General features: G+C 49.2%; 1 protein-coding gene across 1 annotated transcript in view; it reads left to right on the top strand.

Moving 5' to 3' along the window:
• Positions 1-21,188, top strand: part of map3k9 (mitogen-activated protein kinase kinase kinase 9) — a 169,036-nt gene that overhangs the window by 94,642 nt on the left and 53,206 nt on the right. Inside the window, 1 exon segment of the mRNA XM_078233237.1 lies at positions 17,773-17,953. Coding sequence (XP_078089363.1) covers positions 17,773-17,953 — 181 coding nt within the window.

Below are 21,188 nucleotides of genomic sequence, written 5' to 3'. Positions count from 1 at the left end.
TCGGTGGTCGGTAAGTTGATGGAAAAGGTCCTTAAGGATAGGATTTACGACCATTTAGAAAGATGTAGCTTAATCCGGGTTAGTCAGCACAGATTTGTGAAGGGCAAGTCTTGCCTCACAAATTTGATAGAATTTTTTGAGGAGGTAACTAAGTGTGTTGATGAAGGTAGTGCAGTTGATGTCATATACATGGATTTTAGTAAGGCGTTTGATAAAGTCCCCCACGGTCGGCTTATGAAGAAAGTAAGGATGTGTGGGATAGAGGGAAGTTTGGCCGATTGGATAGGTAACTGGCTATCTAACAGAAGACAGAGGGTGGTGGTGGATGGAAAATTTTTGGACTGGAAACCGGTTACCAGCGGAGTGCCACAGGGATCAGTGCTTGGTCCTCTGCTATTTGTAATTTTTATAAATGACTTGGAGGAGGGGGCTGAAGGGTGGATCAGTAAATTTGCTGATGACACCAAGATTGGTGGAGTAGTGGATGAGGTGGAGGGCTGTTGTAGGCTGCAAAGAGATATAGATAGGATGCAGAGCTGGGCTGAAAAATGGCAAATGGAGTTTAACCCTGACAAATGCGAGGTGATTCATTTTGGTAGGACAAATTTAAATGTGGATTACAGGGTCAAAGGTAGGGTTCTGAAGAATGTGGAGGAACAGAGAGATCTTGGGGTTCATATCCACAGATCTCTGAAGGTTGCCACTCAAGTGAATAGAGCCGTGAAGAAGGCCTATAGTGTGTTGGCGTTCATTAACAGGGGGTTGGAGTTTAAGAGCCGTGGGGTTATGCTGCAACTGTATAGGACCTTGGTGAGACCACATTTGGAATATTGTGTGCAGTTCTGGTCACCTCACTACAAGAAGGATGTGGAGACACTGGAAAGAGTGCAAAGGAGATTTACCAGGATGCTGCCTGGTTTGGAGGGTAGGTCTTATGAGGAAAGGTTGAGGGAACTTGGGCTTTTCTCTTTGGAGCGGAGGAGGTTGAGAGGAGACTTGATAGAGGTTTATAAGATGATGAGGGGGATAGATAGAGTGAACGTTCAAAGACTATTTCCTCGGGTGAATGGAGCGGTAACTAGGGGGCATAACTATAGGGTTCATGGTGGGAGATATAGGAAGGATGTCCGAGGTAGGTTTTTTACTCAGAGAGTGGTTGGGGTGTGGAATGGACTTCCTGCAGGGATAGTGGAGTCAGAAACTTTAGGAACATTTAAGAAGCTATTGGATAGGCACATGGAGTACTTCGGGAGGATAGGGAGGAAATAGCTTGATCTGGGTTTCAGACAAAGCTCGGCACAACATCGTGGGCCGAAGGGCCTGTTCTGTGCTGTCCTGTTCTATGTTCTATGTACCTGTGTGTGGGGTCTGAGGGATTTATCACCTGTTTGTGGGGTCTGAGGGGTTTATTATCTCTGTGTGGGGCCTGAGGGGTGTTTAACCTGTGTGTGGGGTCTGAGTGGTATAATATCTCATATGGAGCCTGAGGGTTTAATTATCCGTGTGCGGGGTCTGAGGGGTTTATTACCTGTGTGTGGGGTCTGAGGGGTGTTCAACCTGTGTTTGGGGTCTGGGGGGTTTAATACTCCTGTGTGTGGGGTCTGAGGGGTGTTCAACCTGTGTTTGGGGTCTGGGGGGTTTAATACTCCTGTGTGTGGGGTCTGAGGGTTTTTTTACCCCTGTGTGTGTGGCCTGAGGGGTGTTTAACCTGTGTGTGGGGTCTGAGGGTTTATTATGTCTGTGTGGGGTCTGAGGGGTTTATTATCTGTGTGTGGTGGGGTCTGAGGGGTTTGTTACCTGTGTGTGTGGGGTCTGAGGGGTTTGTTACCTGTGTGTGTGGGGTCTGAGGGGTTTGTTACCCTGTGTGGTGGGGTCTGAGGGGTTTATTCCCTGTGTGTGGTGGGGTCTGGGGATTATTATCTGTGTGTGGTGGGGTCTGAGGGGTTTATTATCTGTGTGTGGTGGGGTCTGAGGGGTTTGTTACCTGTGTGTGTGGGGTCTGAAGGGTTTGTTACCTGTGTGTGGTGGGGTCTGAGGGGTTTATTCCCTGTGTGTGTGGGGTCTGAGGGGTTTATTATCTGTGTGTGGTGGGGTCTGAGGGGTTTGTTACCTGTGTGTGTGGGGTCTGAGGGGTTTGTTACCTGTGTGTGGTGGGGTCTGAGGGGTTTGTTACCTGTGTGTGGTGGGGTCTGAGGGGTTTATTCCCTGTGTGTGGGGTCTGTGGGATTTATTACCTGTGTGTGGGGGGTCTGGGGGGTTTGTTACCTGTGTGTGGGGTCTGAGGGGTGTGTTACCTGTGTGTGGGGTCTGTGGGATTTATTACCTGTGTGTGTGGGGTCTGGGGGGTTTATTACCTGTGTGTGGGGTCTGGGGGGTTTGTTACCTGTGTGTGGGGTCTGAGGGGTTTGTTACCTGTGTGTGTGGAGTCTGGGGGGTTTGTTACCTGTGTGTGGGGTCTGAGGGGTGTGTTACCTGTGTGTGGTGGGGTCTGAGGGGTTTGTTACCTGTGTGTGGGGTCTGAGGGGTGCCTTTCCTGCCGCGATGGGTTCCCGAATTGCGAGCAATTCAGAAACAAATTGTGAATTTAATAAAATTGTTTCTTTATCCTGGGAAATCAGTTTGTCTGTAAAAAAGGAAAAGAGAAAGCAGGTTGTGATTTTTCAAGAGTTTAGCTTTCCCTTTCTGTGGCAGATGGAGCTTCCGATACTAATTCCGATTTATTTTAGTTTAATTCGGTGAGGCTTCACTCACTTGGCCAGGCACTGGGCCCAGTTCTCGGTGACAGAAGACTTTATTGTTGCCGGTTTCTGGTGCTCGAATGTCGTCCCTTCTGCTGTCAGTGCCGATGGCCCGGTTCAGGTTGCCTCTGCTTAGTCAGCCTGTCACATCCAGCTGCTGGTGCCTGCAAAAACATCAGGCAGCAGCTGGCTGCAACTCTGCAGAATCTCTCTGTCAGCTCCCCGCTCGGCTGGGAATAGCAGGGGCTGCCATATTCCGAGAATGCTGACAAAGGACTTTCTTACACAGAGTCAACAGAGTGTGAATCGTTTTGAGACACGCTTACTGTATCTGCGATCTGCCCTTGAACATCTCAATGCTCGCGACCGTCAAGGTGGGAGTTGTTCCTTGCCCACTGGATACCCTGCCCATCCATCCCTGGTGCAGACCTCAATGGTGACGGGTTGGCAGGCAGGCTACTCGACTGCAAGAGGTGTCGCAGCGAAGCCTGATCCTACTTCGACCCATCTGTAACCTGCTCACGTTTCACAATCCAAAGACGTGCAGGTTAGGTGGATTGGCCATGCTAAAATTGACCCTTAGTGTCCAAAGATGTGCAGGTTAGGTGGATTTGCCATGCTAAATTGCCCCTTGTGTCAGGGGGACTAGCTAGGGTAAATGCATGGGGTTATCGGGATATGGCCGGGGTGGGATTGTGGTCAGTGCAGATTCGATGAGTCGAATGGCCTCTTTCTGCACTGTAGGGATTCGATGATTCTATAAAATTCAATATTGGCTATATTGGGTGGCACAGATGTTAGCGCTGCTGCCTCACAGTGCCAGGGACCCGGGTTCGATTCCCGGCTTGGGTCTGTACATTCTCCCCGTGTCTGCGTGGGTTTCCTCCGGGTCCTCCTGTTTCCTCCCACACTCCAAAGATGTGCGGGTTAGGTTGATTGGCCATGCTAAATTGCCCCTTAGTGTCAGGGGGATTAGCAAGGTAAATGCATGGGGTTACGGGGATAGGACCTGGGTGGGATTGCTGTCGGTTCAGGCTCGATGGGCCGAACGGCCTCCTTCTGCTCTGTAGGGATTCTATGATGAGTGACCATACTGGTAAAGGGCCAAAATTGATGGCTGGCCAATTGGAAAGGAGCAGTTGGCCCTTATTTGCACCAGTCACGTCCAGCAGATTCCAGATGTTGCCATGATATTAAGCAGATGTTTCATACCAAAGGTAAAAATTGGATTTATACAGGGCCTTATCTGCAATACCTCAAAGCATTTCATGGCCAGTAAATTATGGAATTAGAAAGAAAATGGTGATAGAATTGATATAAACTGAAAGCACAACATTGGAAACCTGAATCAGACACATAAACTTGTGGAAACTATCGGCAGGTCAGTCATCTGTGGAGGGAACAGTCAAGTTCAGGTTTCAGGTACAGATCTTGCAATAGAGCTGCAGGTGAGCCATGTTCAAAAGGGAGCAAGACAAAGGAGAAAGGAGGAATGATAATCTGCAAGTGCATGGATATTTGTACAGCTCTTAAATAGAAAATAAGCAGTGGTTAAATGATTCAATAAACAGTAAAAGGAGCCAGTGCACATTACCCATGAGGGATTTTTTATTCCTTCCCAGGATGTTAGCGCCATACGAACATACAAAATTGGACCAGAGATAGGCCTTTCGAGACTGTTTCACTATTCATTAAGATACGAGTAAAGTTTATTTATGAGTCACAAGTAGGCTTGCATTCACACTGCAATGAAGTTACTGTGAAAATCCCCTAGTCACCACACTCCAGCGCGTGTTCGGGTACACTGAGGGAGAACTTAGCATGGCCAATGCTAACCTGCATATCTTTGGAGTGTGGGAGGAAACCAGAGCACCCGGAGGAAACCCACGCAGACACGGGGAGAACGTGCAAACAGACAGTGACCCGAGCTGGGAATCGAACCCGGATCCCTGGTGCTGTGAGGCCGTAGATCTTATGCCTCATTAGTAATAATTTTTATGCCCACTCGAACCATGCTGCTCCAGTTGCGTGTTCCCTCTGATTTGCCCGTCCCGCAACACCATAATCACTGCAAACACTGGGGGGGCTTCATATAAACAGCTTGTTCCAGAATGACTGCGGGGAATGGCAGCCAAGAAGCCGCACCGCGCTTTTCAGAGGGGACCTTCTCCAGGATGCTGGATGGAGTGGAGCAGAGGCAGGGCACCCCCGTCCCAGAAGACAGCCTTCCAGCAGGGTCACCAACCCCCGTCTGGGATGCAGTGGCAAGCCTGGTCATTGCCAGCACACTGCAGAAGAGGACGGGCAGCAGTGTCGGAAGAAGATGAATGATCATCTTTGCTTAGCCAGGGTAAGTGAACTACCCCCCAGTCTCCCACTGGACCCTCTCATACACCCCGCCTTAGAACATATAGAACATAGAACATTACAGCGCAGTACAGGCCCTTCGGCCCTCGATGCTGCGCCGACCAGTGAAACCATCTAAAGCCCATCTAACCCATCACTATTCCAATATCATCCATATGTTTACCCAATAACCATTTAAATGCCCTTAATGTTGACGAGTCCACTACTGCTGCAGGCAGGGCATTCCACGCCCTTACCACTCTCTGAGTGAAGAACCTACCTCTGACGTCTGTCCTATATCTATCACCCCTCAATTTAAAGCTATGTCCCCCCATGCTAGCTATCACCATCCGAGGAAAAAGGCTCTCACTATCCACCCTATCTAATCCTTTGATCATCTTGCATGCCTCTATTAAGTCACCTCTTAACCTTCTTCTCTCTAACGAAAACAACCTCAAGTTCCTCAACCCTTCTCATAAGACCTTCCCACCATACCAGGCAACATCCTAGTAAATCTCCTCTGCACCCTTTCCAATGCTTCCACTTCCTTCCTATAATGCGGTGACCAGAACTGTACGCAATACTCCAAGTGCGGCCGCACCAGAGTTTTGTACAGCTGCAACATGACCTCCTGGCTCCGAAACTCAATCCCTCTACCAATAAAAGCTAACACACTGTACCCCTTCTTAACAACCCTATCAACCTGGGTGCCAACTTTCAGGGATCTATGCACATGGACACCAAGATCTCTCTGATCATCCACACTACCAAGTATCTTACCATTAGCCCAGTACTCTGTATTCCTGTTACTCCTTCCAAAGTGAATCACCTCACACTTTTCCGCATTAAACTCCATTTGCCATCTCTCAGCCCAGCTCTGCAGCTTATCTATGTCCCTCTGTAACCTACAACAACCTTCCGCACTGCCCACAACTCCATTGACTTTAGTGTCATCCGCAAATTTCCTAACCCATCCTTCTACGCCCTCATCCAGGTCATTTATAAAAAGGACAAACAGCAGTGGCCCCAAAACAGGTCCTTGCGGTACACCACTAGTAACTGAACTCCAGGATGAACATTTCCCATCAACCACCACCCTCTGTCGTCTTACAGCTAGCCAATTCCTGATCCAAACCGCTAAATCACCCTCAATCCCATGCCTCCGTATCTTCTGCAATAGCTTACCGTGGGGAACCTTATCAAACGCTTTACTGAAATCCATATACACCACGTCAACTGCTTTACCCTCATCCACCTCTTTGGTCATCGTCTCAAAGAACTCAATAAGGTTTGTGAGGCACGACCTACCCTTCACAAAACCGTGTTGACTATCCCTAATCAAATTATTCCTTTCTAGATGATTATAAATCCTATCTCTTATAATCCTTTCAAACTTTGCCCACAACAGAAGTAAGGCTCACTGGTCTATAATTACCAGGGTTGTCTCTACTCCCCTTCTTGAACAAGGGGACAACATTTGCTATCCTCCAGTCTTCTGGCACTATTCCTGTAGATGATGACAACATAAAGATCAAAGCCAAAGGCTCTGCAATCTCCTCCCTAGCCTCCCAGAGAATCCTGGGATAAATCCCTTGCACCTCCAACTCCATCTCTCACCCAGCCACCTCAGCGGGGTTGGCAATACCAGGCACGAAGCCGTCCTTCCCCTCCCTCCCCCAATCACCATGTTCTCCTCACTACTTGCTGCCATGTTTCTCACACTCCAGCTCCCACTCAAGCCCCCACGCCTGTCAAATCTCGCCACCATCTTCAATCTCATGATACCAGCCTATCCCTATCCGTGTCTTTACAGGACAAACTCAACCACAACAGACGTGAGTGGGTGAAGCCAATTGGAGTCAAGTCTGAGCTGAGAACCCTCACATGTTTCAAGGAGTGAGCCCTCGAGCTGGCCGGGGAGGAGGAAGAGCGTCTTTGCGCAGTTGGTGAGGTGGGAGCAGCAGAGAAACGTGAGAATCCTCAACACGTACGCTGTCGTTCCTTAAGTCTCAAATGAGCAATACATTTTCCCTCCATATCCCCTGTGATGCACTGATGCCATCTTCCTTCCCTTGCAGGCTGGCCAGTGGAACAGAACGAACCATCCTCATGCCCCCCGGACCCACCCTACGCCCGCAGCTCAGAGGGCACCTCCTGGCATCACAGCCATCAGCCACACCCCGGCACCAGCGCAGACACCTCGGTGGGTTCAATAAGTAGACGGGCTTCTGGGTCACTCAGTGGTGAGCACCTCCCAGCTGAAGATCCACAGCAGGCGGGGGCAGGGACTTCCCAGGGAACCATTACTTGGAGGGATGCTGGAACCCAGACTCTGCTAAACCCCTTGCCAATGATGTGCCCCTGGGCCCGGTTGTCCCACAGCTGCTGGAGCTGCAAAGGCAGAGTCGCGAGTATCAGGAAGGGATGACAGCAGCTCTCGGAACGCAAGGCCGACTGGAGAAGCCCCGTCGCATTCTGTCCGAGGAGATGGTGCCGTCACTTCAGCGCACCGAGGCCTACACTCAGGGTGAGGGTGGCTCCCTCAGTGGAGACCTTGGCACAGTACCTCTACTCCGTGGCAGGAGATGCCCGTACCATGAGTCAGCTCATCACCCCCATGTCTGGGGGGCGTGAACTCCATGGTGCAGGGCTCCGACTGCACGGTGCAAGTACTGATGGGAATCCATGATGTTAGCGCCAGAGGACCGGGGGGCTTTTGGATCTTTCTCCTGCCGCCTCTCCATCCCATGGAGGAGAAAAGGGGCCCCCTGGAGCCCGGAGGGAAAAGGATCAGCAGGGGAAGAGCCTGGGACCCTCCAGCCTGGGGACTCTCGATGTCTCCAGCCCATCTGACATCCCCCCTTCCCTGTGAGCGACACACCTCCAGCCCCTGATACTGAGGAGGGAAGCAGGTGAACATCCGTGTGGCCCGAAAGCAGGTCTGGACCCTCCAGGTCTCGGCCCCCCAAGGGACACCCACCAATGTCATCTCAGGCAACAGAGTTTGGAGGTCAGCAGGCCGCCTTGAATTCAGCAGTGGATCTTGGGGGTATACCGAGAAATAGTGGGAGGATCAGGAAGATTAAGAAGCCGTTGGCACCTTAGTGGGCACGGGTGAACAGAGACACTGGTGTGAATAGATCACCATTGTATTGAGTGTTTGTCATTGAAATTCACTTATTCATCCACAGAGTTTCCACCCTGTCAGTTCATGCCATCACGTTTGGGGGAACCACTGCGATCACCCAGTGCCTCAGCCCTGTGCAGTGTGAGAATGGCATTGCTATGTCCCCTCCAGGCCAGCGGCACAGTAAGAAGGCACTTCTACTGGCATCCCATCCCCTCGCCCCCCCCCCCCCCCCCCCCCCCCCCCCCCCAATCAAAGCTCATCCTTCTCATGTCTAAAACTGTTCTCCAGTGATCACAAGCCCAAGGGCTGTTGAGGTGCTGCTCACACCTCGACTGTAAGATGGATGTGAACACCAGGGTCCAGACGTGGGTGGAGCCTGCAATGGCTGACACGGCATGCCCCGTGTTTCTGAGCCCAATGTTAAGCCCATTCGATGGCAGGACGTGTGAAGCTCTCTTGTCAGACAGGAGTCAGACATATTGCTGAGGATGAGAGAAGCATCGCTCAGTCCTCAATGCAAGTCATCATCATTCTCACGCAGAATCCAGACAATAGCTTCAACACCCTGCCCATGACTCCTGGCCACAGCATGGGAACATAACGCCAGCACCACATCACTGCTGAGATATTACTCCCTGTGGTGAGAGAGCTAGTCAATCCTAGCCCTGCTCGTCCCTGAAGCGAGTCGCTATGAAGCCTTCCCCAAAGCTTTGGCCCAGTTGGGTCCTGTCCATTGCCTGGAATTCTTCCGCCTCCTCCTCCACATGGTTACCCTCAGTGATCTCATTGGCATCCCCCTTATCTGAGGAGATGTGGCACTCCTCCATCTCCTTCAGGTCCAGGTGGTTGGGGAGTGATCAGGGGGAAGGTGATGCCCGGGGAGTGGGGGAGTGCTAATATTCCAATGCACTGTGTATGATTGTACATAGTGCATTGGGAGATCAGGTACATGCGCAATGGCGCCCTCTAGCAGTCAGTAGCTGGCTTCCCGGCATGAATAGAATCTATCCACTCCCCCTACTGGTGAGAATCACACTTTGCCTAATTTATTTCTCGAAGTGGCATAAGATAGCGTCTTAGAGCTCGCCTAAAAAATTGTTGTGATTCTCTCCCGTTTTCACGCACGGGGGAAATCCCCCCCCCCCCCCCTCCCCCCCCCCCACACATTTATGTATGCTTCACTGGAACTATGATGTGGAGATGCCGGCGTTGGACTGGGTTAAGCACAGTAAGAAGCCTCACAACTACCCATTGCAGATAATCGCTGAGCTAGGGGAGAAATTATCCATCCATTACTTCACCTGTTTCAGAACGCTATGGAAGTAAAGAGCAATATTGTGCTGTTTAAACCTACTGTTTAAGAGCTTGCTTCTCTTCCATCGTTCATTGTGGTCTGGAAGAGTCATCCAAATGATGGGATGAATTAAGAATCAGTTGTTAGGTGATGCCAAGGTCAGCTTTTAAAAGCCTGTAAATTATTCAGGGAAAAGAAGCGTGAATCAAATCAGGACATCAGCAGCTTTCAAAGGGTGTCATCGGTTGAGGGGTGGAGTGATGTATGGATTTTTGTACACCTTTGAGTGACCTGGCTGAAATGCTTTGTCAGCAGTGGCCTGCGGGAAAACTAGCTGCTGGTTTAGGGTCTGACCCAGAGAGGCTGGAAAAGAAAGATTATGAGGATTAAATGAAAAGGCCAATTTATTTGTGACCAAATACCTGAGGCATACATCTCTCCGTATCCTCTCCATCCCTCTTTCCCCACTCACCTCAGTTTAAAGTTTATTTATTAGTGTCACAAGTCGGCTTACACTAACACTGCAATGAAGTCACTGTGAAAATCCCACACTCCGGCACCTGTTCAGGGACACTGAGGGAGAATTTAGCATGGCCAATGCGCCTAACCAGCATGTCTTTCAGACTGTGGGAGGAAACCGGAGCACCCGGAGGAAACCCATGCAGATGGGGAGGCGATGGTCTAGTGGTATTGTCACTGGACTATTAATCCAGTAACTCAGCTCATTAAATCATAGAATCACTACAGCACAGAAAGAGGCCATTCGGCCCATCGAGTCTGCACCGACCACAATCCCACCCAGGCCCTACCCCCATATCCCTACATATTTACCCACTAATCCCTCTAACTTACGCATCTCAGGACACTAAGGGCAATTTTAACATGGCCAATCAACCTAACCCGCACATCTTTGGACTGTGGGAGGAAACCGGAGCACCCGGAGAAAACCCACACAGACACGAGGAGAATGTGCAAACTCCACACAGACAGTGACCCAAGCTGGGAATCGAACCCAGGTCCCTGGAGCTGTGAAGCAGCAGTGCTAACCACTGTGCTACCGTGCCGCCCCCAGCTAATGTTCTGGGGAGCCTGGGTTCGAATCCCGCCACGGCAAATGGTGGAATTTGAATTCATTGAAAAAATATCTGGAATTAAGAATCTACTGATGACCACGAAACCATTGTTGATTGTCAGAAGAACCCATCTGGTTCACTAATGTCCTTGAGGGAAGAAATCTGCCATCCTTACCTGGTCTGGTCTACATGTGACTCAAGAGCCACGGCAATGTGGTTGACTCTCAATTGCCCTCTGAACAAGAGCAACTAGAGATGGGCAATAAATGCTGGCCAGCCAGCTATGCCCATGTCCCACGAATGAATAAAAGAAAGACAAGGGGAGAATGTGCAAACTCCACACACAGTCATCCAAGCTGGGAATTGAACCCGGGTCCCTGGTGCTGTGAGGCAGCGGTGCTAACCAGTGTGCCACCGCACCAGTTTGACTGATTCATAAATAAAGACAAGGGGTATGAAAGCAGGGATATTATGCAACATCTTTACGAATTACTGATTAGGCCTTAGCTTGAGTAGTTGGCACAGTGGTTAACACTGCTGCTTCACAGCGCCAGGGACCTGGGTTCGATTCCGGCCTTGGGCCTATGTGGAGTTTGCACGTTCTCACCGTGTCTGCGTGGGTTTCTTCCGGGCGCTCCCGTTCCCTCTGGAGAGGCTCTTTCTGTTGACTGGAGGGTCAGTAACCAGAGGACATATTTGATTGGTGAAGGAATCAGAGGTGCGGTGTGAATTCTTCCTCTGCAATGAGTGGTTCTGATCTGGAAAGCAGTCTGAACGGGTGGTGAAGGAAGATTCCACGCTAACTTTTAAAAAGAGAATTGGATAATTCCTTGAAAGTGGATACATTTGCAGGGTTATTGGGATGAATCTGATCGATCTTTCACAGCAGTGGCACAGATTTGAACAGCTTCCTACAATAAGCTCATTGCAGCTCAAACATTTCTGCTGAATGTTTTACATATCTCTGATTGTGTTTATTACTGTGTGATGAGAGCACTTGGGCTGGAGGGAAGGAGATAAGAGTTGGTGAACCTTGTCAAGGCTGAATTGTATTTGCTGATGATCTTCAAGTTAAATGGATTGTTGCATGTTGTTGACTCCTTAAACCCCCGACATCAAGGCCTGCCAGCAGAGGCAGTTTATTCCTGCGCTCGACTGCTGCATACAATACTTGCACTCTGACCCTGCTCCCAGGGATAACCTCTGTGCTTCTCACGTCACCACACGCTCTACACATAGAATCATAGAATCCTACAGTGCAGAAGGAGGCCATTCGGCCCACCGAGTCTGCACCGACCACAATCCCACCCAGACCCTGTTCCCATAACCCCACATATTTACCTTGCTAGTCCTCCTGACGCTAGGGTTAATTTACCATGGCTAACCCGCATATCTTTCGAACTGTGGGAGGAAACCGGAGCACCCGGAGGGAAACCCACGCAGACACGGGGAGAACGTGCAAACTCCACACAGACAGTGACCCAAGCGGGGAATCGAACCCTGGTCCCTGGAGCTGTGAGGCAGCAGTGCTAACATGGTAACTAGATAAATTTGACACATTTTTGGTAACGGTAGGGTCTATTTTCTTCTTCAGAATAAACTTGAGCATGAGTGGTTCGAAGTAGAAACTTCTTTATTAAGCATCCTTTGGAATTAGCATTTTACAGAAAGCAAAATGGATTAATTTACTGGTAAGAGAGAGAGAGAGAAAAAGAGAGAGAGAGACGTTGACTCAAAAGCTTGTGCAGCATTCAAACAGCAACTGAACACCAACAGAACTGAAAACATATAGCTATACAGAGCGTTATAACTTCTTGTCTTATGTTAAGAAATTACCAGGTACAAACAGTACTAACTGAAGTCTGTAACTTTAAAAAAATACAGAGGATCCCACAGTAATGTTAAGGAAAAGGTCCTGACATGATCCAAGTGTGAGGATCCTTGATTTGAGAATTGTTTCTTTTGTATAATTCCATCTTTTTTCATCGTCAGTGGATACATCCCGCGCTCTGCTGTTTACTGTAGACAGTTACTTTTGAACTGATGTTCAGGTGGCACAGTGGTTAGCACTGCTGCCTCACAGCGGCAGGGACCAGGGTTCGATTCCCGGCTTGGTTGCCTGTGTGGAGTTTGCACATTCTCCCTGTGCCTGCAGGGGCTTCCTCCGGGTGCTCCAGTTTCCTCCCATAGTCCAAAAGATGTGCGGGTTAGGTGGATTGGCCATGCTAAATTGCCCCTTCGTGTCAGGGGAGCTAGCTAGGGTAAATGCATTGGTTTATGGGGATAGGGCCTGGGTGGGATTGTGATTGGTGCAGAATCGATGGGCCCAATGGCCTCTTTCTGCACTGTAGGGATTCTATTATTCTATGCCTACCTGCTGTAGGATGCTTTGAACAGTATTCTTGGTTCACGAGGAGTGTTATGGTTCAGGTTAGCAACTCCAAAGTGTTTTATGAAGCCTGCCTGAATCATAAGATTTGCATCTTGAATTTGGCAAGGATAAGCAATGATATGTTCCACTTCAGGTATGATTCAAAAGACCCACTAGGGAGCTTTTATCAAACAAAGTACATTTAAGAATATAGTTAACCTGTATAGTAAGAAAATTAGCAAGAACTTTTTATCCATTGCAAACAAGAAACAAAATAATCATTATAATGTATAAACCTTAGCAAAGATATCTAACATGTTCTAATCCTTGCCATAGACAAAACCCTTTAAACAGGTTCGATACAGCAAAGTCTACTGCTCACGTGATAATAGAAATTGAGTCCTTTGGTTGAAGTCTGCAGTTCTCTGGATTCACTCTGAATAGTTTGAAGACAAGACAGCTTCTCAAAACACCAGAGAGACTCTGGTCTAGCCCCCAACAGCAGCAGATTTTCACCCTTCAGGAAAACAAGATCTTGTTTTCAGCTCACCAGCAGAATTTTCAAAACAACGGGGAGAGAGGGAAAACACTTCTTTTTAGCTTGCTGCCCCTTCAAAAATGAAAACTCAAACCTGCAGCTCCAAACTGAAAATTAAAGAAAATAACCTGTCTAAAAACACATGACCGTCCTCCTAACAATGCAGGATCGTAAAGCTAATCCCAGAGTAAACTCAAAAAACCCCATTCAAACCACTTAAGTAGCAATAAAATGATTCATCATAGTCAGCCCAGCAACATAATGACATCAGCTAAAGCTGTGAGCTAAGAAACACTGACTGTGAGAGCTGCAGAGATCATGATTAAAAACAAAATCTCTTAAACGTACACCAAGGTCACAGGAGGGAAGAGAACTTCTCGAGAGTGAATCACCAGGCTGTGTTCCCTCCACGAGGAGAGAATAGGCTTTGTGAGAATGTTCTGCTCTGCGCAGTTAGTGGGGACAGGGTGGATGATATTCAAGAACAGCATAGGGACATGCTGCACTTGGATATCATCAATGAAATTAGACAAAATTCCACACATGCAGTCAAAACCAGGGGGTGGAATTTAATCTAGGTGACAGAGAACTGGCCAATAGCTGGACAGGTGAGAGGCCTGTGTTCCCTCGATTGGGGAAGACCCACCGCATTGAGAGCCGACCAGGCTCTTAACTGGCCAGCTGCAGGCCGGTGGGATTTAAGACATCGGGGGCGGAATCTCACTCAGACCTGCTCAGCTCAGGTCTGGATGGGTTCTCAAAAGCAAAACCATTATTTTGTGGAGAGGGTGAGTGGAGTTAAAGTAGATTTGTTAAATTTGAGAATGAGTTCAGCCAGTTGATGGGCAGATCCTGGCTGGGATGCTGTTCAAGGAAGAAGCAGGGAGTCTTCAGCTTCCCCAGCTTTGGAGAGGAAGGTGTAGGAGAACTGAATGCAATGTTTGACCACAGTAGCTTGACGATTTACACTCGGCGGGGGGGGGGGCGGGTGTCAACACCACATAGCAGGTAGGATTACGGCAGAGTTAGCTGGATCACGCTGAGTACTTGACGGTGGCAGGAAAAGTATTTGATGTTTCAGTTAGTGCACTAATTGTTGTAAAATTCTTCGGTGACTAGGTGGAAAGTGCGGTGAGTTTGTAACAATGCGTCGTTTACATGCATCCTCACAGTCTGTACTTCAAACACTTGAGTTTTATTCGATCAGCAAATGTTTCTCTTTCTGAAGTGGACGGCACGGCGGCACAGTGATCAGCACAGTGCCAGGGACCTGGATTCAATTCCGGCCTTGGGTCACTGTCTGTGTGGAGTCTGTACGTTCTCCCCGTGTCTGCGGGTTTCGTCCGGGTGCTCCGGTTTCGTCCCACACTCCAAAGATGTGCAAGTTAGACGGATTGCCACGCTAAATTGCCCTTTAGTGCCCCAAGATGTATAGGTTAGGGTAAATAGTGGGGTTAAGGGGATAGGGCCTACGTAGGATTGTTGTTGGTGAAGACTCAATGGGCCGAATGGACTCCTTCTGCACTGTAAGTTTTCTATGATTCTATATAGCCCTGCCTTAAAATTATTCAAAGACTCTGCTTCCAGTGCATTTTGAGGGAGAGAGTTCCAAAGACTCACCACCCTCTGAGAGAAAGAATTTGGGGTTACGGGGAACAGTTCTGGGTGGGATTTCCCCTTAGTGTCAGAGGGATTACGTGGGGTTATGGGGATAGGGCCTGGGTGGGATTGTTGCTGGTGCAGACTCGATGGGCCGAATGGTCTCCTTCTACACTGTCGGGATTCTACGATTCAGTGAAGGCTTTGATTCATTACCGGCCATGTTTCAATAAGTATTTACTGTCTTCCATATGTTAATCCTTGTATGTGATTCAGGGCACTAAGTATTGTAAGTTTGTCCAGCTTTAGGAACATTGTAGATGGATGCCACATGTTTGCAGTCCCTTAGGATAGTGATCAGAAGTAGGAATCCTGCATTAGGATTCCGAGGGAAGAAAAATATCAACCCTGTTGCCATGTGGTTTGAGATTACTTAGCATAGGTCAGAACTTTATTGTTGTTTCATGGAATTTGGTGTCCATCCCTAATTGCCTCGGACTGAGTGGCTTGCTCGGCCATTTCAGAGAGCAGTTAATATCGCTTTGGGTCTGGAGTTAGAATGTTGGCCAGAGCAGGTAAGGATGGGAGCGGCATGGTGGCACAGTGGTTAGCACTGCTGCCTCACAGCACCAGGGACCCGTGTTCGATTCCCGGTTGGCTGTCTGTGTGGAGTTTGCACATCCTCCCCGTGTCTGCGTGGGTTTCCTCCGGGTGCTCCGGTTTCTTCCCACAGCCCAAGATGTGCGGGTTAGGGTAGATTGACCAAGCTAAATTGCCCATTATTGTCAGGGGGACTAGCTAGGGTAAATGCATGGCGTTGTGGGGATAGGGCCTGGGTGGGATTGTGGTCGGTTCAGACTCAATGGGCCAAATGGCCTCTTTCTGCACTGATTCTATGATGGCAGATTTCTATCTCTAAAGGACGTTAGTGAACCAGATTGCCCTTTATGACAATCAATGATAATTAGTTACCATTGCCGAGACTAGCTTTGAAGATTTATCCATTGAATTTAAATTCCACCAGCTGCCATGGTGGGATATGAACTCATGTCCCCAGAGTATTGGCCTGGGTTGCTGGATTGCTAGTCCAGTGACCTGCCCACTGCACCACCCTCTCAACCATAAACCTGCCCTCTATTGTGCAGGACCACATGGAGCAGTTATAGAGGTTTACATAGAGGTTTACAGCATGTAAACAGGCCCTTCGGCCCAACTTGTCCATGCCAGTTTCTGAAGAGAGACAAATTTGCATTTCTACAGATACTACAGTAGATCCCACAAATATCTCCAGAGGTGGCGGGATTTTCCGACTGCGCTCGCCCCAAGGCCGGAAAATCCCGCCCAAGGTCAATGGACCTTTGCATGGTCCGTTTTCCGCCTGCTACGATTCCCGTGGCAGGCGGGACGGACAAATTCTGTCCCAATTGTTTCACTTTCAATTTGTTACATTGAAGTGTGGTAACTGTTGGTATGCTGGCTAGCGTGGCCACAATTATGCATGCAACAACATTCCACAAACTGCAATGGCCAGTTGACCTGTTCTTTGGTGGTGGTAGTGGTTGGGGGGCGAATGTTGGCCAGTACGCCAAGAGAGTTCCCCTGCTCTTCACACAGTGTCATGGCGCCCTTAGCATCCTCTTGAACCAGTAGAGCAAGGTGTGTGTTTGCTTGTATGTACACAATTACATACCCTCTAATTTATTTTTGTAGTATGCAGAGCCTTTACATTTTTTAGCAAGGCTGTGCATACTTGGTAACTTGAAGGGGTCAACTGGCGCGCATCCTTTTATTTTATTCATTCATGGGACATGGGCATCGCTGGCTGGCCAGTATTTATTGCCCATCCGTAGTTGCCCTTGAGAAGGTGGTGGTGAGCTGCCTTCTTGAATCGCTGCAGTCCATGTGCTGTGGGTTGACCCACAATGCCGTTAGGGAGGGAATTCCAGGATTTTGACCCAGCGACTGCGAAAGAACGGCGATATATTTCCAAGTCAGGATGGTGAGGGGCTTGGAGGGGAGCTTGCAGGTGGTGGTGTTCCCATGTATCTGCTGCTCTTGTCCATCTAGATGGAAGTGGTCGTGGGTTTGGAAGGTGTTGTCTAAGGATCTTTGATGAATTGCTGCAGTGCATCTTGTAGATAGCACACTGCTGCTACTGAGCGTCGACGGTGGAGTGGATGTTTGTAGATGTGGTGCCAATCAAGCGGACTGCTTTGTCCTGGATGGTGTCCAGCTTCTTCAGTGTTATTGCACCCATCCAGGCAAGTGGGGAGTATTCCATCACACTCTTGACTTGTGCCTTGTGGGTGGTGGACAGGCTTTAGGGAGTCAGGAGGTGAGTTACTCGCCGCAGCCTCTGACCTGCTCTTGTCGCCACTGTGGCCATGGAGCCATCCTACACGGAGCTTGGGTTTCTGTGTGGGAAATACTGGTACCAGTGCATTTCTGCATCGAGATAATTTTTAGGTCCAGAAAGTTACCAGTTCCTCACATATCAAAATAAATTGCAGCAATCTCGTGCATTTGAGTCAGCGAACTATCTCTCGCCAGGTGGTTCCTTGACATTTTCTCTCCTGAGAGATTGAAGACACCCAGAGATCTGCCCATTATTGATGGGATGTCCACGAAGGATATGGTTTTTTTTTGGTTCAGATTTAATCATTCTCACTCCATTTATTCCCAGTTTTAATACACGAGAGGGTGGAGAACGAGAGCCTGAGCAACAAGACTCTGAAAATCACTGACTTCGGCCTGGCCAGAGAGTGGCATAAAACGACTAAAATGAGTGCCGCGGGTACCTATGCCTGGATGGCACCAGAGGTCATCCGATCTTCCATGTTCTCCAAAAGCAGCGATGTCTGGAGGTAGGAACCTGTTCCATGGCCTTGTTCCTCTACCCTTCGTCCCGATGGGCAAAAGGAAAGTTGTGGTTGTGGTGTTGGGGTGGGGTGGGGGGAGGTGGGTGGCTGTCTGTGCATGGGGGCGGTGGGGCAGGGGTGTGGGGGGGTGTGGCGCAGGGGTGGGTGGCCGTGTGTGCGAGGGGAGGCAGTGTGGGGAGCCTCTGCTGATTTCTTTGTCTAAATGTTGAAGCGTGGGCGTGCGTGGGGTGGGTGTAGAGGAGGTGGCACAGGGGTGGTTGGGCATGTGTGTGCGAAGGGAGTCAGTGTGGGGAGCATCTGTTGATTTCTTTGTTGAAACGTGCAAGTAGGGGTGGCATGGTGGCACAGTGGTCAGCAATGCTGCGTCATAGCACCAGGGACTTGGGTTCGATTCCCATCTTGGATCACTGTCTGTGTGGAGTTTGCACATTCTCCCCGTGTCTGCGAGGGTTTCCTCCAGGTGCGGGTTAAGTGGATTGGCCATGCTAAATTGCCCCTAGTGTCAGGGGGACTAGCAGGGTAAATGCATGGGGTTATGGGGATAGGGCCTGGAGGGGAGTGTGGTCGGTGCAGACTCGATGGGCCGAATGATCTCCTTCTGCACCGTATGATTCTTAATTAGTCTGAGGGAAGGAACGGCAAAGTTGTGAAGTTCTTCAAGGAGATTATAAAAACTAAAGCCATTGCAAGTATTTCTTGACGTCATATAGTCAGCCACTGACATTTCAGATATTTGATGCTCTTTACTTTTTGTTGAAGATTTTGGTGGGGAATGTGTTATTGGTTCAGAGGACCACACTAACGAGTGGGATAGTAAATGGTGAGCTTGAGGTGTCAACAGAGGCATGTATTGGTTCGAGTCTGTTCCACTCAATACCTGACCACCACCACTTCAGCCAGAGGGGTAGTGAGTGAAGGCTTTCGTCTACTGGCTCAGAGGTGGAGTTCATACTGAGATAGGAAGTTGCTTCAGCCCGCTTGCCGTGAATGAGGGTGCCTGGCTGTTTACAGAATTGCAGGATGTCTGCAATTGTTTGAAGAGTAAAAGGATGAGACGTGAAGGAATAGGGCCTATAAAAGGTGAAGGCGGGAAAGTCTGTACGGAACCAGTAGAAATGGCAGAAGTGCTCAATGAATATTTTGCCTCGGTTTTCACAGAGGAGAAGGACCTGGGTGGATGTACTGCGGGCGTGCGGTGGACTGAAAGGATTGAGTATGTGGACTTTAACAAAGAGGTTGTGGTGAAATCTTTGTATGGCATCAAGATAGATAAGTCGCCGGGTCCGGATGGGATGTACCCCAGGTTTCTGTGGGAGGCGAGGGAAGAGATTGCAGAGCCTCTGGCGATGATCTTTGCGTCGTCAATGGGGACGGGAGAGGTGCCAGAGGATTGCGGATGTGGTTCCTATTTTCAAGAAGGGGAATAGGGATAGCCCAGGTAATTACCGACCGGTGAGTCTAACCTCAGTGGTTGGTAAACTGATGGAGAAGATCCTGAGGGACAGGATATATGAGCATTTAGAGAGGTTTAGTATGCTCAAGAATACTCAGCATGGCTTTGTCAAGGGCAGATCGTGCCTTACGAGCCTGGTGGAGTTCTTCGAAAATGTGACTCAACACATTGACGAAGGGAAGACGGTAGATGTGGTTTATATGGATTTTAGCAAGGCGTTCGATAAGATCCCCCATGCAAGGCTTCTAGAAAAAGTGAGAGGGCATGGGATCCAAGGGGCTGCTGCCCGGTGGATCCAGAACTGGCTTGCCCAAAGGAGGCAGAGAGTGGGTATAGAGGGGTCTTTTTCTAAATGGAGGTCGGTCACCAGTGGTGTGCCCCAGGGATCTGTTGTGGGACCCTTGCTGTTTGTCATTTTCATAAATGACCTGGATGAGGAAGCGGAGGGATGGGTTGGTAAGTTTGCCGACGACACGAAGGTTGGTGGGGTTGTGGATAGTATGGAGGGATGTCAGAAGTTACAGAGGGACATAGATAGGATGCAAGACTGGACGGACAAGTGGCAGATGGACTTCAACCCAGATAAATGCGTCGTGGTCCATTTTGGTAGGTCAAATGGGATGAAGGAGTACAATATAAAGGGAAAGACTCTTAGTACCGTAGAGGAAAGAGAAGGACCTTGGGGTCCGGGTCCATAGGACTCTAAAATTGGCCCCGCAGGTGGAAGAGGTGGTTAAGAAGGCAAATGGTGTGCTGGCCTTTATCAATCGAGGGATTGAGTTTAGGAGTCCGGGGATAATGATGCAGCTATATAAGACCCTCGTCAGACCCCACTTGGAGTACTGTGCTCAGTTCTGGTCACCTCACTATAGGAAGGATGTGGAAAAGATTGAAAGGGTGCAGAGGAGATTTACAAGGACGTTGCCTGGATTGAGTGGCATGCCTTATGAGGATAGGCTGAGGGAGCTCGGTCTTTTCTCCTTGGAGAGACGAAGGATGAGAGGAGACCTAATAGGGGTGTATAAGATGTTGCGAGGCATAGATCGGGTGGACTCTCAGAGGCTTTTTCCCAGGGTGGAAATGTCTGCTACGAGAGGACACAGGTTTAAGGTGCTGGGGGGTAGGTACAGGGAAGATGTTAGGGGTAAGTTTTTCACACACAGGATGGTGAACGAGTGGAATCGGCTGCCGTCAGTGGTGGTGGAGGCGAACTCAATAGGGTCTTTTAAGAGACTCCTGGATGAGTACATGGAGCTTAATAGGATGGAGGGTTATAAGTAGGTCTAGAAGGTAGGGATGTGTTCGGCAAAACTTGTGGGCCGAAGGGCCAGTTTATGCTGTAGGTTTTCTATGTTTCTAAACTATTCTGTTATTGGAAACCATACACGGGTCTGGGCAGAACATATTTAAACTTTATTTATTAGTGTCACAAGTAGGCTTCCATTAACATTGCAATGAAGTTACTTTGAAAATCCCCTAGTCGCCACACTCCGGGTACACTGAGGGAGAATTTAGCACGGTCAATGCACCTAACCAGCACGTCTTTCGGACTGTGGGAGGAAACCGGAGCACCCAGAGGAAACCCACGCAGACACGGGGAGAACGTGCGGACTCCACACAGACAGTGACCCAAGCCAAGAATTGAACCTGAATCCCTGGCGCTGTGAGGCAGCAGCGTTAACCACTGTGCCACGATATGAAAAGTGTTGAATCCGTTGAAAGTGCAACACTTTGAAACACTGAGTATGTGCTGCCTCGATGGGCGTG

Source organism: Mustelus asterias, chromosome 18 (assembly GCF_964213995.1).
Source record: "Mustelus asterias chromosome 18, sMusAst1.hap1.1, whole genome shotgun sequence".
NCBI classification, from domain to species: domain Eukaryota; kingdom Metazoa; phylum Chordata; class Chondrichthyes; order Carcharhiniformes; family Triakidae; genus Mustelus; species Mustelus asterias.
This window is presented reverse-complemented; position numbering and strand designations above follow the sequence as displayed.